The 20,398-nt window shown below is 39.9% G+C and overlaps 2 protein-coding genes across 3 annotated transcripts in view; one reads left to right on the forward strand and one right to left on the reverse strand.

The window, feature by feature from the left end:
- Positions 1-443: 443 nt before the first annotated feature.
- On the reverse strand, positions 444-12,247 carry LOC109480480 (short transient receptor potential channel 4-associated protein-like). Of its 2 annotated transcripts, none has more exons than XM_019782675.1 (23): positions 11,959-12,247; positions 11,442-11,573; positions 10,775-10,888; positions 10,387-10,447; positions 10,076-10,140; positions 9,665-9,818; positions 9,084-9,257; positions 8,867-8,929; positions 8,317-8,439; positions 7,776-7,903; positions 7,372-7,451; positions 7,065-7,104; positions 6,850-6,908; positions 6,339-6,394; positions 6,044-6,089; positions 5,644-5,727; positions 5,102-5,192; positions 4,356-4,496; positions 3,732-3,843; positions 3,318-3,427; positions 2,979-3,118; positions 2,336-2,411; positions 444-2,054 (listed from the first exon to the last, which is right to left on the reverse strand). In XM_019782675.1, exons 1-23 carry the CDS (start codon positions 12,142-12,144, stop codon positions 1,935-1,937), a joined length of 2,355 nt encoding a protein of 784 aa, XP_019638234.1. In that variant the 5' UTR covers positions 12,145-12,247; the 3' UTR covers positions 444-1,934. The 2 variants fall into 2 exon arrangements, with proteins under 2 accessions (XP_019638234.1, XP_019638235.1); XM_019782676.1 differs by having other exon boundaries at positions 2,345-2,411; positions 11,959-12,144.
- Positions 12,248-13,785: 1,538 nt separating this feature from the next.
- LOC109480419 (death-associated protein kinase 1-like) overlaps positions 13,786-20,398 on the forward strand; it is a 14,248-nt gene continuing 7,635 nt past the window's right edge. The window contains exons 1-6 of the mRNA XM_019782609.1: positions 13,786-13,896; positions 14,878-14,982; positions 15,648-15,743; positions 16,317-16,415; positions 17,482-17,580; positions 19,232-19,330. Of these exons, the coding sequence (XP_019638168.1) occupies positions 13,786-13,896; positions 14,878-14,982; positions 15,648-15,743; positions 16,317-16,415; positions 17,482-17,580; positions 19,232-19,330 (609 nt within the window). The remainder of the gene's footprint in view (positions 13,897-14,877; positions 14,983-15,647; positions 15,744-16,316; positions 16,416-17,481; positions 17,581-19,231; positions 19,331-20,398) is intronic.

Raw genomic sequence — 20,398 nt, forward strand, 5'->3', positions numbered from 1 at the left:
CTTACAAAGTCTATTGGATATCATTTGGGCTATTATGAGTACATTTCGGAATGGGGAAGTGACGAGGGGGTTTCCCCATCAAGTTAGAGGAAACATTACTCGTCCAAAGACCACGGTATTCTCTCATTCTCTTTTAAATGACACGGAGAACTTTACTGTACACAACAAAGACAACTCGCTGAAATACCCGTGGATACAAACTTAGTTATTCACTGAAAGAAATGTTTATTACAACGTACTAGTACAGCCGAAAAAACAACAAAGGAATTGCAAGAAATAAACGGTATACTGTTTTTGCTGTTTAGACAATTCTTAACAATTATCACAAATATCTTGTGCATGAACAAGTTCTCGTAGAGAAGTATGTTAACATATGTTATATATTCCACCATAACTTTAATATATCACAGAACATAAACTATGAATGTAATTTTTACACACATAGTATTTCCTTCTTACGATTCCACAAAAATGAAATTAAACTTTGCTTCCTCAAGCTAGCCCGTGAGTAACTTGTTACAAAGCTGGGCTGTCATATTTGGTATGTGGATATTTGACCGACCGTGACCTACCCTCCCATGTTCTGAAGCGCCCCTTACAGTTTGCCTTGGTACTGCAGCTTGAAGTTACTATAATGGCAATGGGGTATTTCTCAATATGTTACTAGTTCATTGGTAATAGTGTCCTTTCTGATTTAAGGGGAACTAAACTCCAGAAGCAGGTGGTATTTTCTAAAAGACCACATTCTAGTGAATACAAAATCAAATTTTGTAACTGAACAGTATAGGCTCCACTGCAAAAATTGATAATAATAAGATTCAGGCCAATTTTTGGCTCACTTTGCAAGACAAAATTAAATTGCTAAGTCTATAAACTGATCAACAACCATTCACACAAAAACACTACATGAACAAACATTATTTTCAAGATTTTTCAATTTCATGAGACTTTTGAATAATAAATGCAGATGGAAGTACCAGTATAAGAAAATTGTTTAACTCAATTGCTGCCTAGTCCAAACTCCACATTGCCCATTTTCAGAATCAGAAAAAAGTGAAGAAACAAAACCCTTTTTCTGGAGTTGAGTTCCCCTTTTAAACAACTTCACTGGGTTATTATGATGCACAGAACTGTCAGCCATGTTTGCTTTTATCCTAGAATTACACTTGAAGCATTGATTTTTGTCCTGCCACTAAAGCCTTTATGTAGAGTGATGTAACAAATTACAGAAAAAAAACAACAGTTTAGCATTTTTCCTCCTTAGCCCTAGTACATACATCAAGTAGTATTTCTTTTTAATCTTTCAGTTTTTTCCTTTCGTTATGCTAAAGTACATGACTGCACAATGTAGTTGAGGCAATATATGAAATACTGTATCCTGGAGAGATCCATGTGGTAAACGTACATGTAAAATGTATTAGAAAATGTTTTCATGAAATGCACTAAAAATTGCATACAAAAGACATGTCATGGCAAAATGTGCAGGTAGCAGCACAGTTGGGTGAACTAAACGGGTGTCTCCTTTCTCTCTGACCAATCAGAGCTTTGGATGGGTTTTCAAATCTGTAACTGAATTTGCATTGACTGACATTTCACCCAAGGCCCCATCCATGTTGTTCAGAAGCTCCGCTAACAGTTTGCCTTGGTACTGCAAGTGCTTGAAGGTGGGGGAAAAGGCCTTTTTATCCATCCATGAAAACACATGCTGCTTCAAATCTTCCTTATAATTTTCACCACTTACAGTATAATGCAGCGGTAGAATATACTTTGATAAATATCAGTCAAAGGAATGCACCTCTCCAAAATATATTATACTAAAAGTAAATCATGATGAAACTGTTTTCAATGGTGAAAAGAAGGACTCTGGCCTTTTCTATACCCAAGTAATGAATTCACATAGGATTTCTTGCTGGGCAACTCATCAGTGTTTTGCACTATAGCTCTTCCACGTAAGGCTCGTCGATGTAATGTACGATAGACTCCACGTTTGTGCGGTCCGAACCCCTCATCGTCAGAGTTGTTTCTCTCCAGTAGTCCAACGAAATTCCCGAACTCTGAAACGTGACAAAATGGCATAGGTTATAGCTTCCAGGAATGTGTACTGAGTGTGTAATCATGGTATGAAATATAAACCAAAGTGTAAAAGCGAAGCAAGTTACACCATACATGTATAATTACATGTACATGTATATGAGTAATAAATCATTTCCAATTCAGTAACAACCCTATCTACTTCCTAGAAATTCAAAACCTCTGGTTTCTTGTTTTTTTTATTGCTTTCAAATGCTACAGTACAATCTAGCACTACTACAAGGAATGGAACTGGCAATCAGACCTTGACTACCTTTTCCAGTGCACAGCACTCTTTGTCATTCCTGAGGTAGTGAGACTCCCAGAATCTTAGCAGGCTCCTGTAAACAAAAGGGAGGAAAAAAATGCCACTTGTAATATGGAAGCAAACTTTTGTGGACAGAATGACTGTGCCTATGGCCTGCAGCTCGCCTATGGCCTGCAGCTATGGTACTGAGTGATGGAAGCACAGTATGAATGGAATTTGACACTGTGGAAGAACATTCTAGACATTTGTGAATAGTTTAAAAGTGATGTTGTATATTTATCAAATTTTACTTTTTTAAATTTAATTGTTGTACAAGTTGTTGAACATTGTATCTTTTAAGATACAATGTTCAACAACTTGTACAACAATTGTAGGCCACCAGTCTATTTCACAAAGACTATAAACAGGGCTCAAAATACCACCTGTATGAGTATTGTATGCAACAAAAAACAGTCCACATGGTTCTGTTTTTGTTGTACATGTGTTAATTTATAGACTTGTTTGGGTACAGGTAAAAAAAAGTCCAGACCTGTACCTAAACCTCTGTACTGGTACCTGTACTTGTACCTGATTTACCTGATTTCACATTTAGGCATGCAACCCTGTCCTCTATCGGTTCTGAACAAAAGAATGTTTGTACCTGAAGTTGTTGAGAAGAAAGCCTGGGTGGTATCCTCGCATCTCTTCCTCTCGTAGGGACTGCAGGTAGAGCGGGAGGCTGCCACACCGCCGGGCAAACATCAGGATAACTAACGCTGTGTTCAGGCAGCTGACATTCTCCTAAGAACAGACAGGGGGAGCCATTAACAAGGGGACTGCAGGTACATGTAGAGCAGGAGGCTGCAACACCGCTGGGCGAACATTAGGATTACTAGAGCTGTGTACAGGCAGCTGACATTCTCCTGAGGACAGAACACAGATCTAACGCTCCACTAAGTACACACAAACATACAAACAGACACAGACAATATAAACTTACCTGGGTAAGAGTAGAGACCTGAATGATGTTGATAAGGCTGCACAAGAACTTAGTCCTGTTTTTGGGCTCGCCTACATGTATCAACAGTCGGCACTGTGTGGTTGCAAACTCTGTAAAAAAACATGAACAAAAACTGTGAAACATCTGAGCTCAGAGTCACAGAATCAAGCTTCTTCCTTTACTTCCTTACAGATATTGCACTGAAAATGTTAATATTATACTGCTTACTGACCCTTACATGTAGTTTCCTATGACCTATCAACCTTTCAAATCACACATGTATAAAAGCTTGCAACACAATTTGTACCTCCATATGGGTTATTGAAGAGCTAGACTTGCACCATACAATTGTGAGATGTCTTTTGCTTGCATACATGTACATGTACTTGTTATCATTTCTACCATATGACTCACCACTGTACTCTGTCTGTTTGGTGACAAAGTGCTCCTGACTCAGGACCACAGACCGGATGAACATGTTAGAGTCCACCAGGTGGGAGCTCACCTGCTTCAGGAACCTCTGGAACTGGAAAAACCACAACAAATCGTAAACATCAACCTTTTATTTACGGGACTGGGGCTTCAAATAGACCCCATTTATTTGAATAAAGAAAATGCTAATTAGAACTGGTACATGTACATCAAAATCCAATTTCATGCACCTACTGAAAAGAAAAAAAATTTTTATATCTGAACATTTATAATGATCCAATGAAATAAAAGTCTAACAATGCATCAAGGACCCTTCCACCCGTTTGCTCGTGGACAAATATTTCACCCGGTTTACTGAAGAAAAAATTGCCGCTGGAAATGCTTTAAACCTTCTTCTGAAAATACATTAAATGACGTTTCTAATTTCTGATAGTTTGAAATTCACCTTACCAACGGTCAATCAAAAAGAGGGTTGGCAGGTTTTTGCTTGGGTTGGTTGGAAAACCGGAACACAACATTTTTTTCAAGACAATATTACACTGTCCACTTCCACAATGCACATCCTTCAAGTGTTCCTTACAATCTTCCCATAGTTTTGAGACGTACCTTCTCCTCGGTGTCCATGTACCTGCTGAACCTCTTGAAGGAGTTGTAGTTGAACTTCATGAGCTCCCCCAGCAGGTCAAAGCTGCTCTGCAGGATCTCCTTGTTGTCACAGTCTGGGTCGATGATCACAGACAGGACATGCTGCAAAAACAAGGGAATTCAAGGTACTCCATGTAAAACTATATGACTGAAAATGCTTTTTTCTGCATACCTGCACTGGTGCAGGCAACATTAAAATTTACCTGAACCAGACAGATTTTGCCTGCACGAATTTATGAAGTATGGATCATACTAAAAACTGTTGCAGAAACTGCACGCTTTACCCCAATTTAGAGGTGTTGTGCAGTACCCAAACAAGAACAAGAAACCATTGCTATTTTTACACTTCACAGGTGGCAACTCTTGAAACAGCTACTAGCTAATGAAAATCCACATACACCCAGAGTTGTATGTTAACTCAGTACATGGACCAGTGCAGGTAGACATAAAAAACACCTGCACAGCTCCAATTTTACCTGTATCAACCTGCATATGCAGGCGGGATTTCCTGCCCTGCATTAGGACATGACGACATGTTTTGGTCCCTTTTTTTACACAGTACGCTATAAAGGGTGTGAAAAAGCTGCATATACAGGTTAGTGTAGGTAAAATTGGAGCTGTGCATTTATTTCTTAAGTTCCAACCTGGATGTAACATTTGTCAATGTTCACATCTTTTACACTTCCACTGTCGCTCCCATCTCTCACCTCGAGCAGTCCCCTCCTCAGCAGCCAGATCTGGTCCACGAAACACGTCACACCTCGGAGGAAACTCTCCACAGCCCGACACAGCCAGAACCTACACAAGCACAACAACATTTCAAAGTTACTAAAGTAAATAAATGGTGCACAGGTTAAAATAGTGCAAGTGGCATTTTTCTGCCAACTTGACAGTGTTTTTTGCTTGTTTGACAAAGCCAGTAATTTGACTTAGGCATAACACACTCTTGTACAGTAAGTAAGAGCGGGACAAGACCAGACTGTAAGGTTTTGTCCACTCATATCAGGAAATTCTCCTACTCATTTTGGTAAGTGTGGTCACTGTGGGATCTTTAGGATGCTTGAGGTGTGCAGATACATAATAAAGTAAGATCCCAACTTTTATACTGTCAGTGTTGTTTTGTTTTCACATTGGTGAGGTACGTGTAGACCTTTACAATGGAAATGTAGTTAATTTTCACAAACATAAAACTAAAAGCTGATATTACTTTTAAAAAATGTGATTGTAAAAGACAAAAACAGGAAATTACCTGAATGGTGATGTTGGTTTCTCAGTCTTCATAGTTTGGATGATCTTGGACAAGAGTCCCTTCTCACCTTTACACACCAACTCTCTGCAAACAGTCACATGGAAAATCCATTAGAACAAGAATACATTTGTACACTCTGGCATTTTAGGCTTGTAAAAACAATGTTGTGTTTCCAATCACCAGAACCTTTAGGTTACAAATGTAAGTTAGAAGCTCTAATACAAGACCACCTTGCCATTGTTTTTTGTAACACAAAGAAGGCCTTCACATAAATTTCCAATCCTTATAGAAACTCATACGAAATTTTGACACCACTTTTAACACCATTTTTTCCTGCTACAGTTGTGCTAATTTTGTGTGACTGGCACAATCACTCTGGATGTGAGGAACACCAACCCACCTGTCAATATCACTGACTTCTGGTACTGCAGGCAACTCTGCTTGAGCTGTGGAAGAGACATGTGAAAGTTTCAACACCTTTTCCCCAAACATTTCACAACAAGTTATCAAAGACAAAGGATCACTGAAATTTACTTTATTTGGCACAACTTCAAGTTAGAGCAAAACAGGGGAACATGGTGCCAGAATATCTTAGCCAAAACAAATTTGAGGTAAATGGGTTTAGGTACAGGCCTGGAAGTGTGAGTACTAAGTACATGTACACACCTGTGCAAACTTGATAATATAGTGTTTACCTCTTATTCTTCCCAGTTCATTGAGTTCTGATTCAGACATCATTAGATACTTGTTTCTATGGAAAACAAAATACATAGACAAATCTATGAAGGTTTGTTCAATAATGGTTTCAAAAGTCACATGGACAGCATTTGCTGTGTACTATTTGCTGTATACAATATCAATAAATCACAAATAATCTGCAAATAATCTTAGTTGAGTCTTTAGTCCCATTCTAGTGCTATATTACAATGCAATATTTTCATATCACCATGTATTGAACAAAGATTTAGCTTTCAGGAATACATGTAGGCCAATCCAATAGCCTCCCCTCCTCTGTCAAATGAGTGTAAAATAAAATAAAAACAAAACAAAAATGCAAGTATTTATAAGAAATGCAAGCCACTCTCTCTCATTAGTCAAACCACTATTTGGCATCCTATCATTGGTTGTACTGCTACATGTAATTGTGATAGACAGTAAGACACAGTCTAAATCAGTGTTACAACATGTACTGGAAGTTTTACTTACCCGTGGTGATCACAAAAACTGTGTGACAATCTCAGGAACTGAATCTTCAAAGCTATCTCCTGTAAGCAAGTTGTAACATCAATTTAAGCCAATTCCTTGACAAAATCCAGATTTTGCAAAACTATTGCAAAGGACATTATACAATTGTAACAATAACATGTGACCCAGTGAGGTAAAAATATCCAAAAATTTCTTCCTTCCAATATTGTACTTACAGGACTGCATTCACAGGCCTCTCCATGTACACGTCTTCTTCTAAGGAATGAAAAGATACAATTAAGACAGGAGTAGAACATTTCATAAAATGGTCCAATGTAACGAAATAGCAATGAAAATGATGAAAATTACATGTTTGGTCAACACTGCATCTTTCTCGATGCAAAATTTGACTACTATAGACAGGATGTTATCCCTCAACATAAGAATATGACCCCAAAAGAGTCGTTCTGTCGGAGTGCTATGCAGAATACAGTATGGGTTTCACACAGACACAGTGCGTTCTGCTGTAGTTCTGATACGTACATGTTGCACTTCCATATGAGGTCTTCATACAGCTCATTCAGCCTGGGTATCAACTTGTACTTTGCCATCAGTTCTTGCACCTTGGGAAGAAAAAAAAAACTGTTTCACCACACAGCTTTTGGACAAGAAAAGGAAATGAAAAAGTGATCTTGATCCAGTTTTAAACTCCGATATCATATTGCTTACATTGTAAATTGCTGACACTGTTCAATCAACCAATCAGAGCATAGCTTATTTGTGGTGAACCAATCAGACTCTGGATACCAATTTAGTGATTCCATCATACACTGCTGATACTACATGTAATTTCAATCAACCAATCAGAGCACAGGTAATGTGAGGTGAACCAATCAGACTCTGGATACATAGGTTACCACGGACACTATCATGGCTACTAGCCCCACCTTGTTCCTCTGCTTGCCAGTGATGAGGATACACAGCACGTAGAGAACCTCCACCTTGTACATGATCTCACGCATGGCCTTCATGGCCATGGGCACTTGGATGGGACCGAAGGGATCGTCCAAAAACTCTACAAACAAGTAATCACAGATTTCAAACTTCTGGGAGTAGATACATACATCATACATGTAGAATTCATTAATACTTGTATGATTGTTTGATGAAAGTTACTTGGTATTACGCTATTACACCATGGTTTATGTTTCATACATTGTACATTCGTCGTGACCACATCCTTGAACCCAGGGTACATGTACACTGGGTCAAAACCCTGTCAATCAATTGCAAGTGAAACCCAATCTCTGCCCAGTCACTTCGGAACCCAAACATACAGACCTAGCAACAAACTAGTGCCACCCAAAACAATACTTCCATCCAGGGAGGGATATAAAGGGATATGAAGTCATGTTGCCATAAAGTTTATGGTTCAACAATGGCAAGCTTAACATGCACTCATGAACCACTACATGTACATGTACTGACCGTATGCCAAGTCTTGGTTCTCCAGTATCTCAAACAGAGCGTCGAAGGCCAGTGAACTGTCCATCCATGTCATCCAGCTCTCCAGCTCATTCATCATGGAGGGTAGAGACACCTGTTCCTCATCTATAAAAGGTGACCAGGTCAAGCCATCATGATGTGTTATACTTACAGATACGAAAGTGCAGTACAACCTCTGTTACACATTAATGAATTTGGCCTCCTGAACATTAGCTGAACACCCCCCAACATGGTTACGAGTAGGAGGGAGCAAGGTTATCACAGGCTCACCAGCTGAATGTTTCAAAATGTTTAAAACATTCAGGTGTGGATGAGAGTTTTGGCTATGGTTGGCTGGTGTTCAAGAGTAGGTAGGGGCGTGGTTGGCATTCAAATTTTTCTCAAAGTTTACTTGATTCATAAAAAAGAATCATATAGAAAGGTAGGCATGGCCTAAATCTTGTCAGACCGCTCCTGAACTTCAGCCAACTTTAGCCAACTGGTGAAAACTTCAACTTATACAGAATCAAATCATCGCCAAAATTGTACTTACCAAGCTTCCTACAAGCTAGGTCCACCAGTCTTTGGATGAAGTCTGGTAACGCCACTAGAATTTCTGTAGGAGAAGATGAAACCCAGATTACATGTGATACTGGTACAGCTTTTCTGACCTGGTCTTAGATGAATATACATTGTACATTTTGTACACCATACAATCTATGCATGCACAAATTTTACAAGACTTTGTCTACTGAAGGAACAAATCTCACCTTGGTTACAGTCAGGTATGGGGACAGTCGATAGTCTCTTCGCTGCTTCGTCTTGATACAGTAACGTCAGCTGATCTTCGCTTTCGCTCAGTTCCGACATGGCCACGGACACAACACGGCAGAAGTTTGCAAGCTGCTGTTGGTTGAACTTGTTTACAAGCTCAGGAAAGTTGGCTGTTGGTAAACAAACAAACAAACATTACAATTGCAAATTTCACTATGTATGCTGCTTTGTATTGTATGCAGTAAGTTTCTACATATTCTCCATAATACCTTGCCTCAAGTTCCAAGTAGAAAATACATGCAAGAGTAGCCTCGGCTTCTAGATTTTTTCCCACCTATATTTTACAGAAGAACAAAACCTGAAGTTGCAGTAAATGGCTTCCATTTGTATCTGGAGTACAAAAAAATGCTAGTACTTCCCCCTGCCCAGCACCCTACTCTGGGATACTCTCCTGGGGAGAACCCTGAGTAACCTGTAAACAACAAGCCTGTGACTAAACAGAGGTTGGTTGCACATATCACTTAAAGCCTGTGATCTATCAGGTTGGACACAGTACCCAGCCAGTAACCTTCCTTACGTATATTTTCCAGCCTGATCATGTCCTTCTTGACTTGCAGCATGTCCTCCAGCACCGTGGCAGCGTTTAGGAAGGTTCTCTGCTGGGCCATCAGGCTGAATAAATAATGCACCAGGTCCAGGGGCTCTCCCCGCTCCTGGGCTATTATACCCACCTGCCAGGGACAAAAGAATAGGAAGGTACTATTGGCTCTGCTCCTGAGGTGTCGCCAAAAATAAGCATTTGTTATAATGAGAAATAGGCCAATCCAGAGTTTTAAAGGCTTAGAATGCTTAGAAGCCACAGAGAATGATTTTAACATCACTTTTGAATATGATGATGGCATGTTGATATCAATTACAGTCTGAAACATGAAACAGATAAATCTTTGATAAACAGGTTTATAATCATCAAAGATAAATAGATACTCACATTGGCAAAAACATGGTGTAAGATCTCCAGACACAGGTTTTGCATTCGCTGGACTTTTTCCTGCTCTATGTAGGACAAGAAACAGAAAATTTTCCTAAGAGTAAGAGTGGATTAGAATTTTTCACAGGAGCAGCTGTGCAGTGACACAAGTACATGTACATGGAAATTTCTTTTAATAGTTTCAAACTTTCATATACATCTATGACAGACTGCAGATTCAAGTGATAAACACACCATATGAACTTTAAAAGAGTCATGCAGACTAAATTTTAGATACATCACAGTGAAGGATGTACTGTTTAGTGTAGTACCTCTTGCTGACTTGTCTTCAGATGGATACAACATGGGTTTCATCAGAAGTTCTATCACCACCTGAAAAATAATACAGGAGTTTGAAAAGGAGAAATGGAAATGAAGAGTCTATGATTGTAATTTTATTCTCCATACAATTCTAGACGTGTGTTAAGTTATTTGTTTGAAACCTTCATGACAACGATGATTCCATAATGAAAGCAATTTTTTTTTATTTGCACGCTCGCATCAGTTCTGAGGTTTCAAGAAAATGTCATCCATATAATCATATCAACATGGCCTAATCAGAAATACCTGCAGAACTCCAAATTTATCTGCACTAACCGGAATAATCGCGAATATGCAGGCGATATTCTAAGCTGACAGTTTAGTTACGTCCAAACGTACCTGACTCCCGTCAAACACGTCGAAGACCTCTGTGTTGAAGGCACGTGTGGTGTTACTCCACCGCACTCCAGGGTTGTCCTCAAAACCATGCGCTGTCAGCAGCTCACGGAGCTCCTAAACAACAACAATTTTTCTTCTTCTCGTGAACCATATGTGAAGCATTGATCACCCAAGTGAAACATTGCCTTGAAGACAGAAGAAAAATGTCCAAACTACTGTAATTCACTTCATGTTTGCAGCAGCTGAAATAGCCTGCGGTCTGAGAAAAATGGACATGTTCACGGAACTACGGTACATGTATTATATGCTCGAGGTGGCAGCAGGTGCAGAAAAAAAAAGCCGGCAAATTATTTGTTCACGGTCATGATATTGATAAGTTTGTGGTGCAGAAGTGACCGCAAAACTCTGAACATACAAACGTAAACCGTACCACAAAAAGTGTGAATTACAGTATGCATGATGACTTATGTCAGTTTTAAACTGGAAAATGTACCAACTTCATACTGTATTTGGTAAGTACTGTATTTGTAAGTACTGTAAACGTACCTGGATTCCGTCAAAAATACATTATTTTGATTTGGCATTTGGCTCAAAGTTTCTTGTTTGATTAGTAAACCATTTTGATTCGTCAATTGATTGATTGAGTGACAGATTGATTGGTCCGTACCTTGAGAAGTCTACATATGGTGTGGTAGTCCATCCATGGACCGATGGTGAACTGGGAAAGCTTCCGAACTATCTGGGGAAGGTCCTTCAACTTCTGCTGGGTGTTGACGGCCTCAACAAAGGCGGCCGACAGCTGTAATAAAAACAAACAAACAAACAATAATAAACAATCGATTAATCCAAATTTATTCCAAAATTATTATGTATGTATCAGATTGGATGGTAGGTAGGGTTAAAACCAAACTGGACTGGAACAAATTGAGAAGAAATCTAGGTTACGTGCAGGTAGACATCAGAAATACCTGGTACAGCTCCAAAATTTTATCTGCAGCACACAAGCACCCAGTATTTTTTTCGCCATAATAAAAAATAGTGACCATATTTTTGGGGTGATCGGAGTCAATAGATTGTTTACATACGTGGGTAAAACAGTGACCCATATAGAACTGAAACAACACGATGAGGCATCAGGCGGCGAGGTAAGAGCTTTTGTAGTGTTTCTATCTAGTTTTATATACCTGTATGGCCCTAGTCAACCCCCGCCCGGTGCACTTCGCCAGTTCGACTTGCCGCACGACATTTTGATGTCCCTCTGGAAGGTACTTTAGTCGGGCACAGGCCCCCTCGGGGAAGCCTAGAGTCCCTGCACGGCGCCTTCTCTGGTGTCTAGAGAAGGTAGGGGTTGTCTTCCGCCCGCCAAACATGGTGCAGAGTCTGTAGAAAACCGTGTGCTGGGAAATTTTGTGACCAGCCTGACGACACAAAAACACCGAGCTTTCTCTTTCCCGAGGAAGATGGCGGCGGTCACGTGACTTATCAATTGCCTTACGAAATGATACCGCAAGGTGGCGCCCATGCACGGGGCGCTGTGTGCATGGTTTATTTGATAGAGGTTAGAGTGGACCGTCAATTTCCTAGAGTTAAAGATCCCGTGGCTGCAGTGAATTTAAGTGTTGATGCTATTGCATACCCCTAGACAATATGTGACACCATATGGTATCATTTGAAGACACTAGTTGACAGTCCTTTCTCTACTGTGGACCCTGTACGGACCTAGCCTCATACCTTGTTTCTGAGTCCACTAATACTGTGGCTGAGACATGTAAGAAGAGTCTGGGAATGCATTGAATCACGTATGAGGGCGCTCCGATTGCATTCGATGGCAGGAAAATTAAAGAAAAGACTATGCATATGTAAGCAACACGCTATAAAATGAGTGCAATAAAACGGTACATTTAGATGGTCACTTTTTGTAAAAAAACAGCGACATCTTTCTTTGCAATAACCCATCAGCAGTGCAGTGCTTGTAGAATTTTTTAATAGTGCCAGAGACGTGCGTGGAGAAAGGGAAACTTTTGGCAATTTCATTAAGAAATTTGGCAGGCAAACTTTCCTTCCAAACGTGTTAAAAGAACCGGGTATGGAAAGGTAACGTTAAAAGCGTATAGCATTACGTTACGCCTAGGCGTAAAGTTTCAGAACGAGTAAGAAATTCCTTTATTATGGGTTCACCACACCACGAAGTGGTGGTGAACCCATATTGCTTTTTCTGATGTTTCTTCTCCTTCTCCTTCTCCTTCTTCTCCTGCCATTTTTTAAATGGATTCAGCTTCTTCATTTTAGGGCCTAAGGTCCTGAAATTTGGTATGGAGGTACAGTGGGCAAATACCCCTAGGCGTTTTTTAAATTTTTGTGATACAGGCTTTTAGAATGGTTTTATTTGAGTTTTTTGGCTGTGTTATAGCAAATGTATTACTGAGTTAGTGTGCAGTGTTACCACATTTGGGCATGAGTCATCACAATGGAATGCAGGGCATCAACCAATAGGCATGCAGCTTTCCTCTATTCTCCTTGCTGATTGGCTGTTGGAATTTAACAGGCTTAACTTAATTAATACCTGCTCAGATCCATTCCATACTGACAGTATGTCTGTATTCAAGTGTTTTGGTAGGTATTTCAAGCTTTCCTGCTCCATTATTGGAATGCGGGGCATGAACACTTCTTTTTTTCTTGAAAATCAACAGTTTGCATTATGCAATTAAAAATCCTAACCAATAATGTAGGGAATAGCTATCCAACTGTTGTAGTCTTAGTTGTATGTTACTTCATACTATAGTTATATCAATGTAAAGCATTGTTTTCCCTTGTGTTTCTCATTCTTTCCCTGCCATGTCGTAAAATTTGGTGAAGCCATTGCTGTATTTGCTCCAAAGCAAATGTCGGCCTTTCTAGTTTGTTATCAACTCCCTAATCTTACGTTACTTTGTCAAAGACAGGCTCTGAGCGTTTTGATATTTGCGCCAAATTACCTGCCGTACGGTTTAGTAACAACGGAGACGACAAACATGCGTGTTCATCTGGTGATAAAGGTTCAAAGTCCCCAGAGCCTCGCGTTCCTGTTTGCAATTGCTTCTCGTGATGTGGCGGCGGCAGCCATGTTGGACCATGGGCTCTTGGTTTGCCCGGTCTTCAGATTCGGCGAGTTGAACTTAGCAGGAAAACACTAACCACTGCGGCACCAGGGATACCACCAACGGCTGTAGCTAGCTGTCGGATCGATCAGGCTGTATCTGCAGGTTTATAACAGAACCTATAACGTTACATAAGGGGTACATATATGTACATGCATATCTGACATTGGGTTGTAAAACGTCCTGACATCAAGATTGTCGTCGACTTTACTTTAGTAACTAAAACGTGAGAAGATATGGCGTTTTCTGCCTCACCATGGTGATAAACTACGTTGTGATATTGCTGTTGACCCGTTCAAGGTGAAGTAGTTGTTCCTGTGGGCAAACAGTGTGCGAAACAGTTACTCATTACCTATTACACTGCCCTTTACATAACTTCCACCGTTCAGAACTCCTCAGCAAACTTTCTGGGATCTTAGGACACTCTGTTAACTTACACACCCTTTCCGGATAGAGCGAAACAACTTTGAACGGTTCCCCGTTTATTCTTTTCGAGTTAACCGTAACATTATGTCAACCGCCCAAAATTACATTTTAGCAACAAAACGTTTTTAATTCTGTCCTTTTCATCTTGGGTGGGGAATGTGGACTCTCGCTTCATCAGTTCGACTGTGTTCTTCTTTCACATGTATTCTTCGTTAATGTTTTGCATTGTTTAGTAATATTAGTTTTATTCATATAAGTGGCGGCGCTAACATAAGTTACGTAACTTAAGCCCGTCGTCACTTTGTCCTGTACCCTAATTTTGTTTACTGTATGCTGAATAAAAAAACAGTGTACAATACACAAGCAAGCCGCAAGAGGCGGTCCAAAGGTGTGGTCAAATCATGTTTACCTGTCATGCTCAAACTGTATCACCTTAGATAAATACTTTAAACCTGTTCTGTGGAATATGTTTTGAAAATGTCAATAAAAAGAAAGTTAAAAAGGCTCTACAAAACCCCATTTGCTCCATGTCGTCCCCAGTGGGTACGTACTGAGGAGATGGACCTTGACAAGTTCTTCAGGGCTGTGGAGAGGGGTGACGTACAGACTGTGAGGAGGGGGCTGGACGCTGGGGTGGACGTCAAGGTCAATTAAGAGAAAATGGAACAACTGGGTAAGCAAACTGTTCATGCAAGGTTAATACAGACTTTAGTTCGAAGTTGTTCACCTCTGTTTCTGTACATCAAACGTTCCCGTTACTCATTTCTGTTTTACATATCAGATATTTATTAAGTGGTGCCGTTGATATATAACCCCACCGAGCCAGCGACAATAGGGAGCCGGCGGTATTACACGACGGAGGAATGCACCCAGACTAGTTGATATAGCCATTTTGCTCGAGTATAGCACCTTTGTATGCTGTATTGTTTAAATGTTGCAAAACGAAGCAAGCAACAGAGAATGATGAGCACACACTGATATAGTCAATCAGAACATTGTCTAACTTAAAAAGGAAAATAAACCTAACTATCGTAAACCGTTTGTGTCAAGCAAACTAATAACAAAAGAGTGATGATTCTCATTTGATTTGATTTATTAAAGTATATAATATAGCTATTATAAAAGGGCTAGCTCCGAATTGAACGAACGGGACAAAAGCGGTATGTGGACAAAACTAAGAACACTACATATCATCCTGCATATTTTCTTTCAGTAAAAACAACTGTTAAGATATGTCATGTTGACTGAGCGTATGGCTTGTGGAGTGGCTTTGTAACCGGTTATTGTTTCCCAACTGTTGTTCTACCCAGGAGCGAACATCCCTGCATGTGGCCAGCAGGTACGGACAGACTGCGGTAGCAGAACTGTTGATCAAACACGGCGCTGATCTGGAGGCGAGGGGCGAAGTAAGTAGAAATAGCTCAGTCTGTTCTCCTGACCTGAACCCTGCCAGTGTGACTCATGGTTCCCTTATGGTGTTTCTCTAACCATTCAGATTATGTTTTACCGAAAATTCAAAGAGATAAGAAGCGCATTAGTCAGAGGAGGTGTCATGTAAAGTTTTTTTTTAAAGTGGAAAAATGATGAACACACACTGATATAGTCAATCAGGAACATTGTTTTTAACTTAAAAAGGAAAAGAAACCTGACTATATCGTAAACCGTTTGTGTCAACCAAAATAAATGAAAAAAGAGTGATGATTCTGATTTGATTTGATTTGATTTATGAAACTGTATAAACAAATACGCAGCCAGGACTGCCCAACTAACCAGTTGCTATTATAAAGGGCTAGCCCTCATAACAGAACAAAAGCGGTATATGTTAGCAGGTGGACAGAACTAACAACACTACATATCATCCGGCATAGTATATTTTCTTTCAGTAAAACAACTGTTAAGATATGTCATGTTGAGTGAATACATGGCTTGTGGAGTGAGTTTGTAACCGGTTATTGTTTCCCAACTGTTGATCTATCCAGTATGAGAAGACATCCCTGCATGTGGCCAGCGGGCACGGGCAGACTGCGGTAGCAGAACTGTTGATCAAACACGGCGCTGATCTGGAGGCGAGGGATGACGTAAGTAGAAATAAATCTGTTCTGACTTCTCCTGACCTGAACCCTGCCAGGGTGACTCATGGTTCCCTTGTGGTGTTTCTCTAACCATTCAGATTATGTTTTATATACAATTCAAAGAGATAAGAAGCACATTAGTTATGAGTAGGTGTCATATAAAGGTTCAAAAGTAAAAGACTTGTTTTTACACACATAGGAACATATGCCATGGCACCCCGCCAACAGAAACAGGTATTTAGGTTTTGTCTAACATATATCTAATCTATCATCATAGACGAATTCGGAACTGTTAATCACCTTGCTGTAGTAGCAGACTCTATTTGAAAGGTCGTATGAGGACACAGCCGAAAAACGACTAGTCAAAGGATTAAACAATTTACGTATATAGCCTATGAAAATAAATAGTGCAACCGAATTTTTGTGTGAATAAAACTAAACCAAAACGTTTGTGCAAGGATCCATTATAGTACCATTGAAACTTAACTTCAAAGTTATGCTACAAACTTCTGACTCTCTGCCAGAGCTAATAATCCCCCTTCTCGGGGTCTGTCAGTCGGGTGTACCGCTAGGAATACGACTTAGTCAGGCTATCGTCTAATTAGAGCTCAGCAGGAAGAGACGCACGAAGGTATTTCGAGTCGACTATCATTCCTTAATATCACACACGTATTCCCTTGTAATGTGATTGTAGTTTGGATCACCATGCTATATCCTATATCATATTACACAACATCACCTTGACTTAAGTTTAATTGAGGAAACTATTCGTCAATCTAGTTAATACGTCTGGATCTGTACTTACTACTTAGGTTTGTCCCTCAGACATGTTACGTATTCGTTGTGGCGCTGCGCTCTTGTATTTGCTCTACCAAATAAAATAAAATAAAATGAGACGTTTGAACTTGTCACGATATGATGGGTTTATTTACATCTAATGTAACTGGAGATCCCCAGACCTGATGGTGATCGACGGAACTTCACCTCGCACTGTTTCTTATCCATGTGATATCGTTCTGTTATCCCCGTGTTGATCCCATCCCTGCTGACCCTGACATTCCTCCCTGTACAGGACCAGGACACACCTTTGCATGATGCTGCCGTTGAAGGCCACACCGGGACTTGCGAGCTTCTGATTCGTCATGGGGCAGACGTGACGGCAAGGAGTGTGGTATGGTTTTTATGTTTCAGTTGGACCTTACTGGTTACTTGGATATGAAATTCAAACTGCTATATTAACTACATGACTTATTGTATACATATGTCACTTCCATATCCATGAGAGAAATTAAAAACAGGATGAAGTTATCTTGTGCCTTCAAAGATCTGGGATCGATTTATGCACACACGTTTTTTTCTTATACACACAATGCTCGGATGGGCCCTACTGGTTACCTAGATATGATATTGGCCATGTATACAGTTATTTCCATAACGTTAGCTATGAGAGAGATGAAAAACAAGATGACGTTTGCTTGCTCATTCTTAAAGAGCTGAGATCGATTTTTATAAAGTTTAATACGTTAAAAACAATCCTAAACACGTCTCACACCAGTTCTCCCGGAATTCAGTAGATACAAGCTCCATTGGAACAATTTAATTAGAAAAATGCATATCATATTGCGTTATATGATTATATGAATATATGATTTAGGCGACAAACCTCATATCGCAGTGAGGAAAAATGTACGTGTAAGTCACCTCATACTGTTTCTTATATAGATAAGTGTATTCCGTGAAGAATCCATCCCTACTGATCCAGACCATCCTCCCTGTACAGCTACAGAACACACCTTTGCATAGGGCTGCTGCTCGGGGACACACCGGGACTTGTGAGCTTCTGATTCGTCATGGGGCAGACGTGACGGCCAGGAATAAGGCATGGTTTTTATGCTTCAGTCGGGCCTTACTGATTACTGGTTACGGATATGGAACTATAGAGTACTATATTACTAGTAAGTTAATAACTACATGTACACATAGTTATTTCCATAGTTATAAGAGAAAGGAAAACCGATATGAAGTTTGCTTGTACATTATATTCTGGGATCGATTTGTGATACAATCTCCATAGGAACAACTTAGACAAATGTATATCATATATCGTTATCTGATATATTACATGATTTATGCGGCAAGGATAATTGCACAAACCTTTGTATAAATTGACCACTATTAATACACAAACCTCATATTGCTGAGGAGAAATGTACGTGTACGTCACCACATACTGTTTCGTACATAATGTGATAACTGTTGTCCGTGAAGAATCCATCCCTACTGACCCTGACCTTCCTCCCTGTACAGACCCAGTACACACCTTTGCATGTGGCTGCTGAAAAGGGCCACACCGGGACTTGTGAGCTTCTGATTCGTCATGGGGCAGACGTGACGGCCAGGAATAAGGCATGGTTTTTATGCTTCAGTCGGACCTTACTGGTTTCTGGTTACTTGGATATGGAACTTTACAGTGCTATATTCTCATGTACACATAGTTATTTCCATAGCTATGAGAGAAAGGAAAACCAATGAGAAGTTTGCTGGCACATTCTGGGATCGATTTGTGATACAATGTCCATAGGAACAACTTAGTTAGACAAATGTATATCATACAATGTATATCGTTATCTGATATATTACATGATTTATGCGACAAGGTTAATTCAAAAAGTTGTATACATTGACCACTATCAACACACAAAGCTCATATTGCTGAGAATAAATGTACGTGTACGTAACCTCATACTGTTTCTTATATAATGTGTTATCTGTTGTCCGTGATGTACACATCCCTACTGACCCTGATATTCCTCCCTGTACAGGATCAGGACGCACCTTTGCATAGGGCTGCTGATAGGGGCCACACCGGAACTTGTGAGCTTCTGATCCGTCATGGGGCAGACGTGATGGCCAGGAATAAGGTATGTTTTTTATGTTTCAGACGGACCTTACTGGATACTGCTTAATTACCTCCATGAAATGTGTCATGGAGGTTATATTTTCAGTTGTGTTTATCTGTCTGTCCGTCCTTCTGTTGGTCAACAAGATAACTCAAGAACGCCTGGATGGATTGATTTCATACTTGGTGTGTTGGTAGGGTGTGACGAAAACTGGAAATGATGAGATTTTGGTCCCCCTAGTGGCTTCCCTTGGTACTGCAGCGCAACTTCCGGTTTTGATATCTCGCGATCTGGACATGCTGGGGTCATGAAATTTTGATGGAAGGTAGCTCTCGTGCTTGGGAAGAAGTCTTATGAGTTTGGGCCCCCTAGCGGCTTGTTCTGGAACTGCAGGGCACTTTCTGGCGAAATGTTTAAAAGCCAATAAGTCCAGACAGGAACAACATATTTTCATTATTTTTGGTGTGTAGGTAGCTGAGAGAGAGATGTACATAATTAAATGCAAATTATGCAAATGAGGACTTTATTTGCATAATTAATGAGGAAATTCTATAATTACAGTGTTTTACGATATCTCGCGATCTGGACATGCTAGGGTCATGAAATTTTGATGGAAGTTAGCTCTCGTGCTTGGGAAGAAGTCTTATGAGTTTGGGCCCCCTAGCGGCTTGTTCTGGAACTGCAGGGCACTTTCTGGCGAAATGTTTAAAAGCCAATAAGTCCAGACAGGAACAACATATTTTCATTATTTTTGGTGTGTAGGTAGCTGAGAGAGAGATGTACATAATTAAATGCAAATTATGCAAATGAGGACTTTATTTGCATAATTAATGAGGAAATTCTATAAGTACAGTGTTTTACATTATACTACTTACATACATGTAATGTATGTAACCTATGGCAGGCGGAGCTTCAACAGATACTAATTATGCAAATGATGACCTAATTTGCATAATTAATGCGAAAATTCTATGGTTTCGTAATGGTGAATGATGAGACATCTGTAAGTTAATCAAAATTTAACATACATCACGATGCATATATCATGTTAATGCAGAGGTCATTTGCACAATTAAAGAAGAAATTTAC

The sequence above is a fragment of the Branchiostoma belcheri genome, unplaced genomic scaffold, assembly GCF_001625305.1.
Source record: "Branchiostoma belcheri isolate BF01 breed outbred unplaced genomic scaffold, Haploidv18h27 scaffold51, whole genome shotgun sequence".
Classification (NCBI taxonomy): Eukaryota; Metazoa; Chordata; class Leptocardii; order Amphioxiformes; family Branchiostomatidae; genus Branchiostoma; species Branchiostoma belcheri.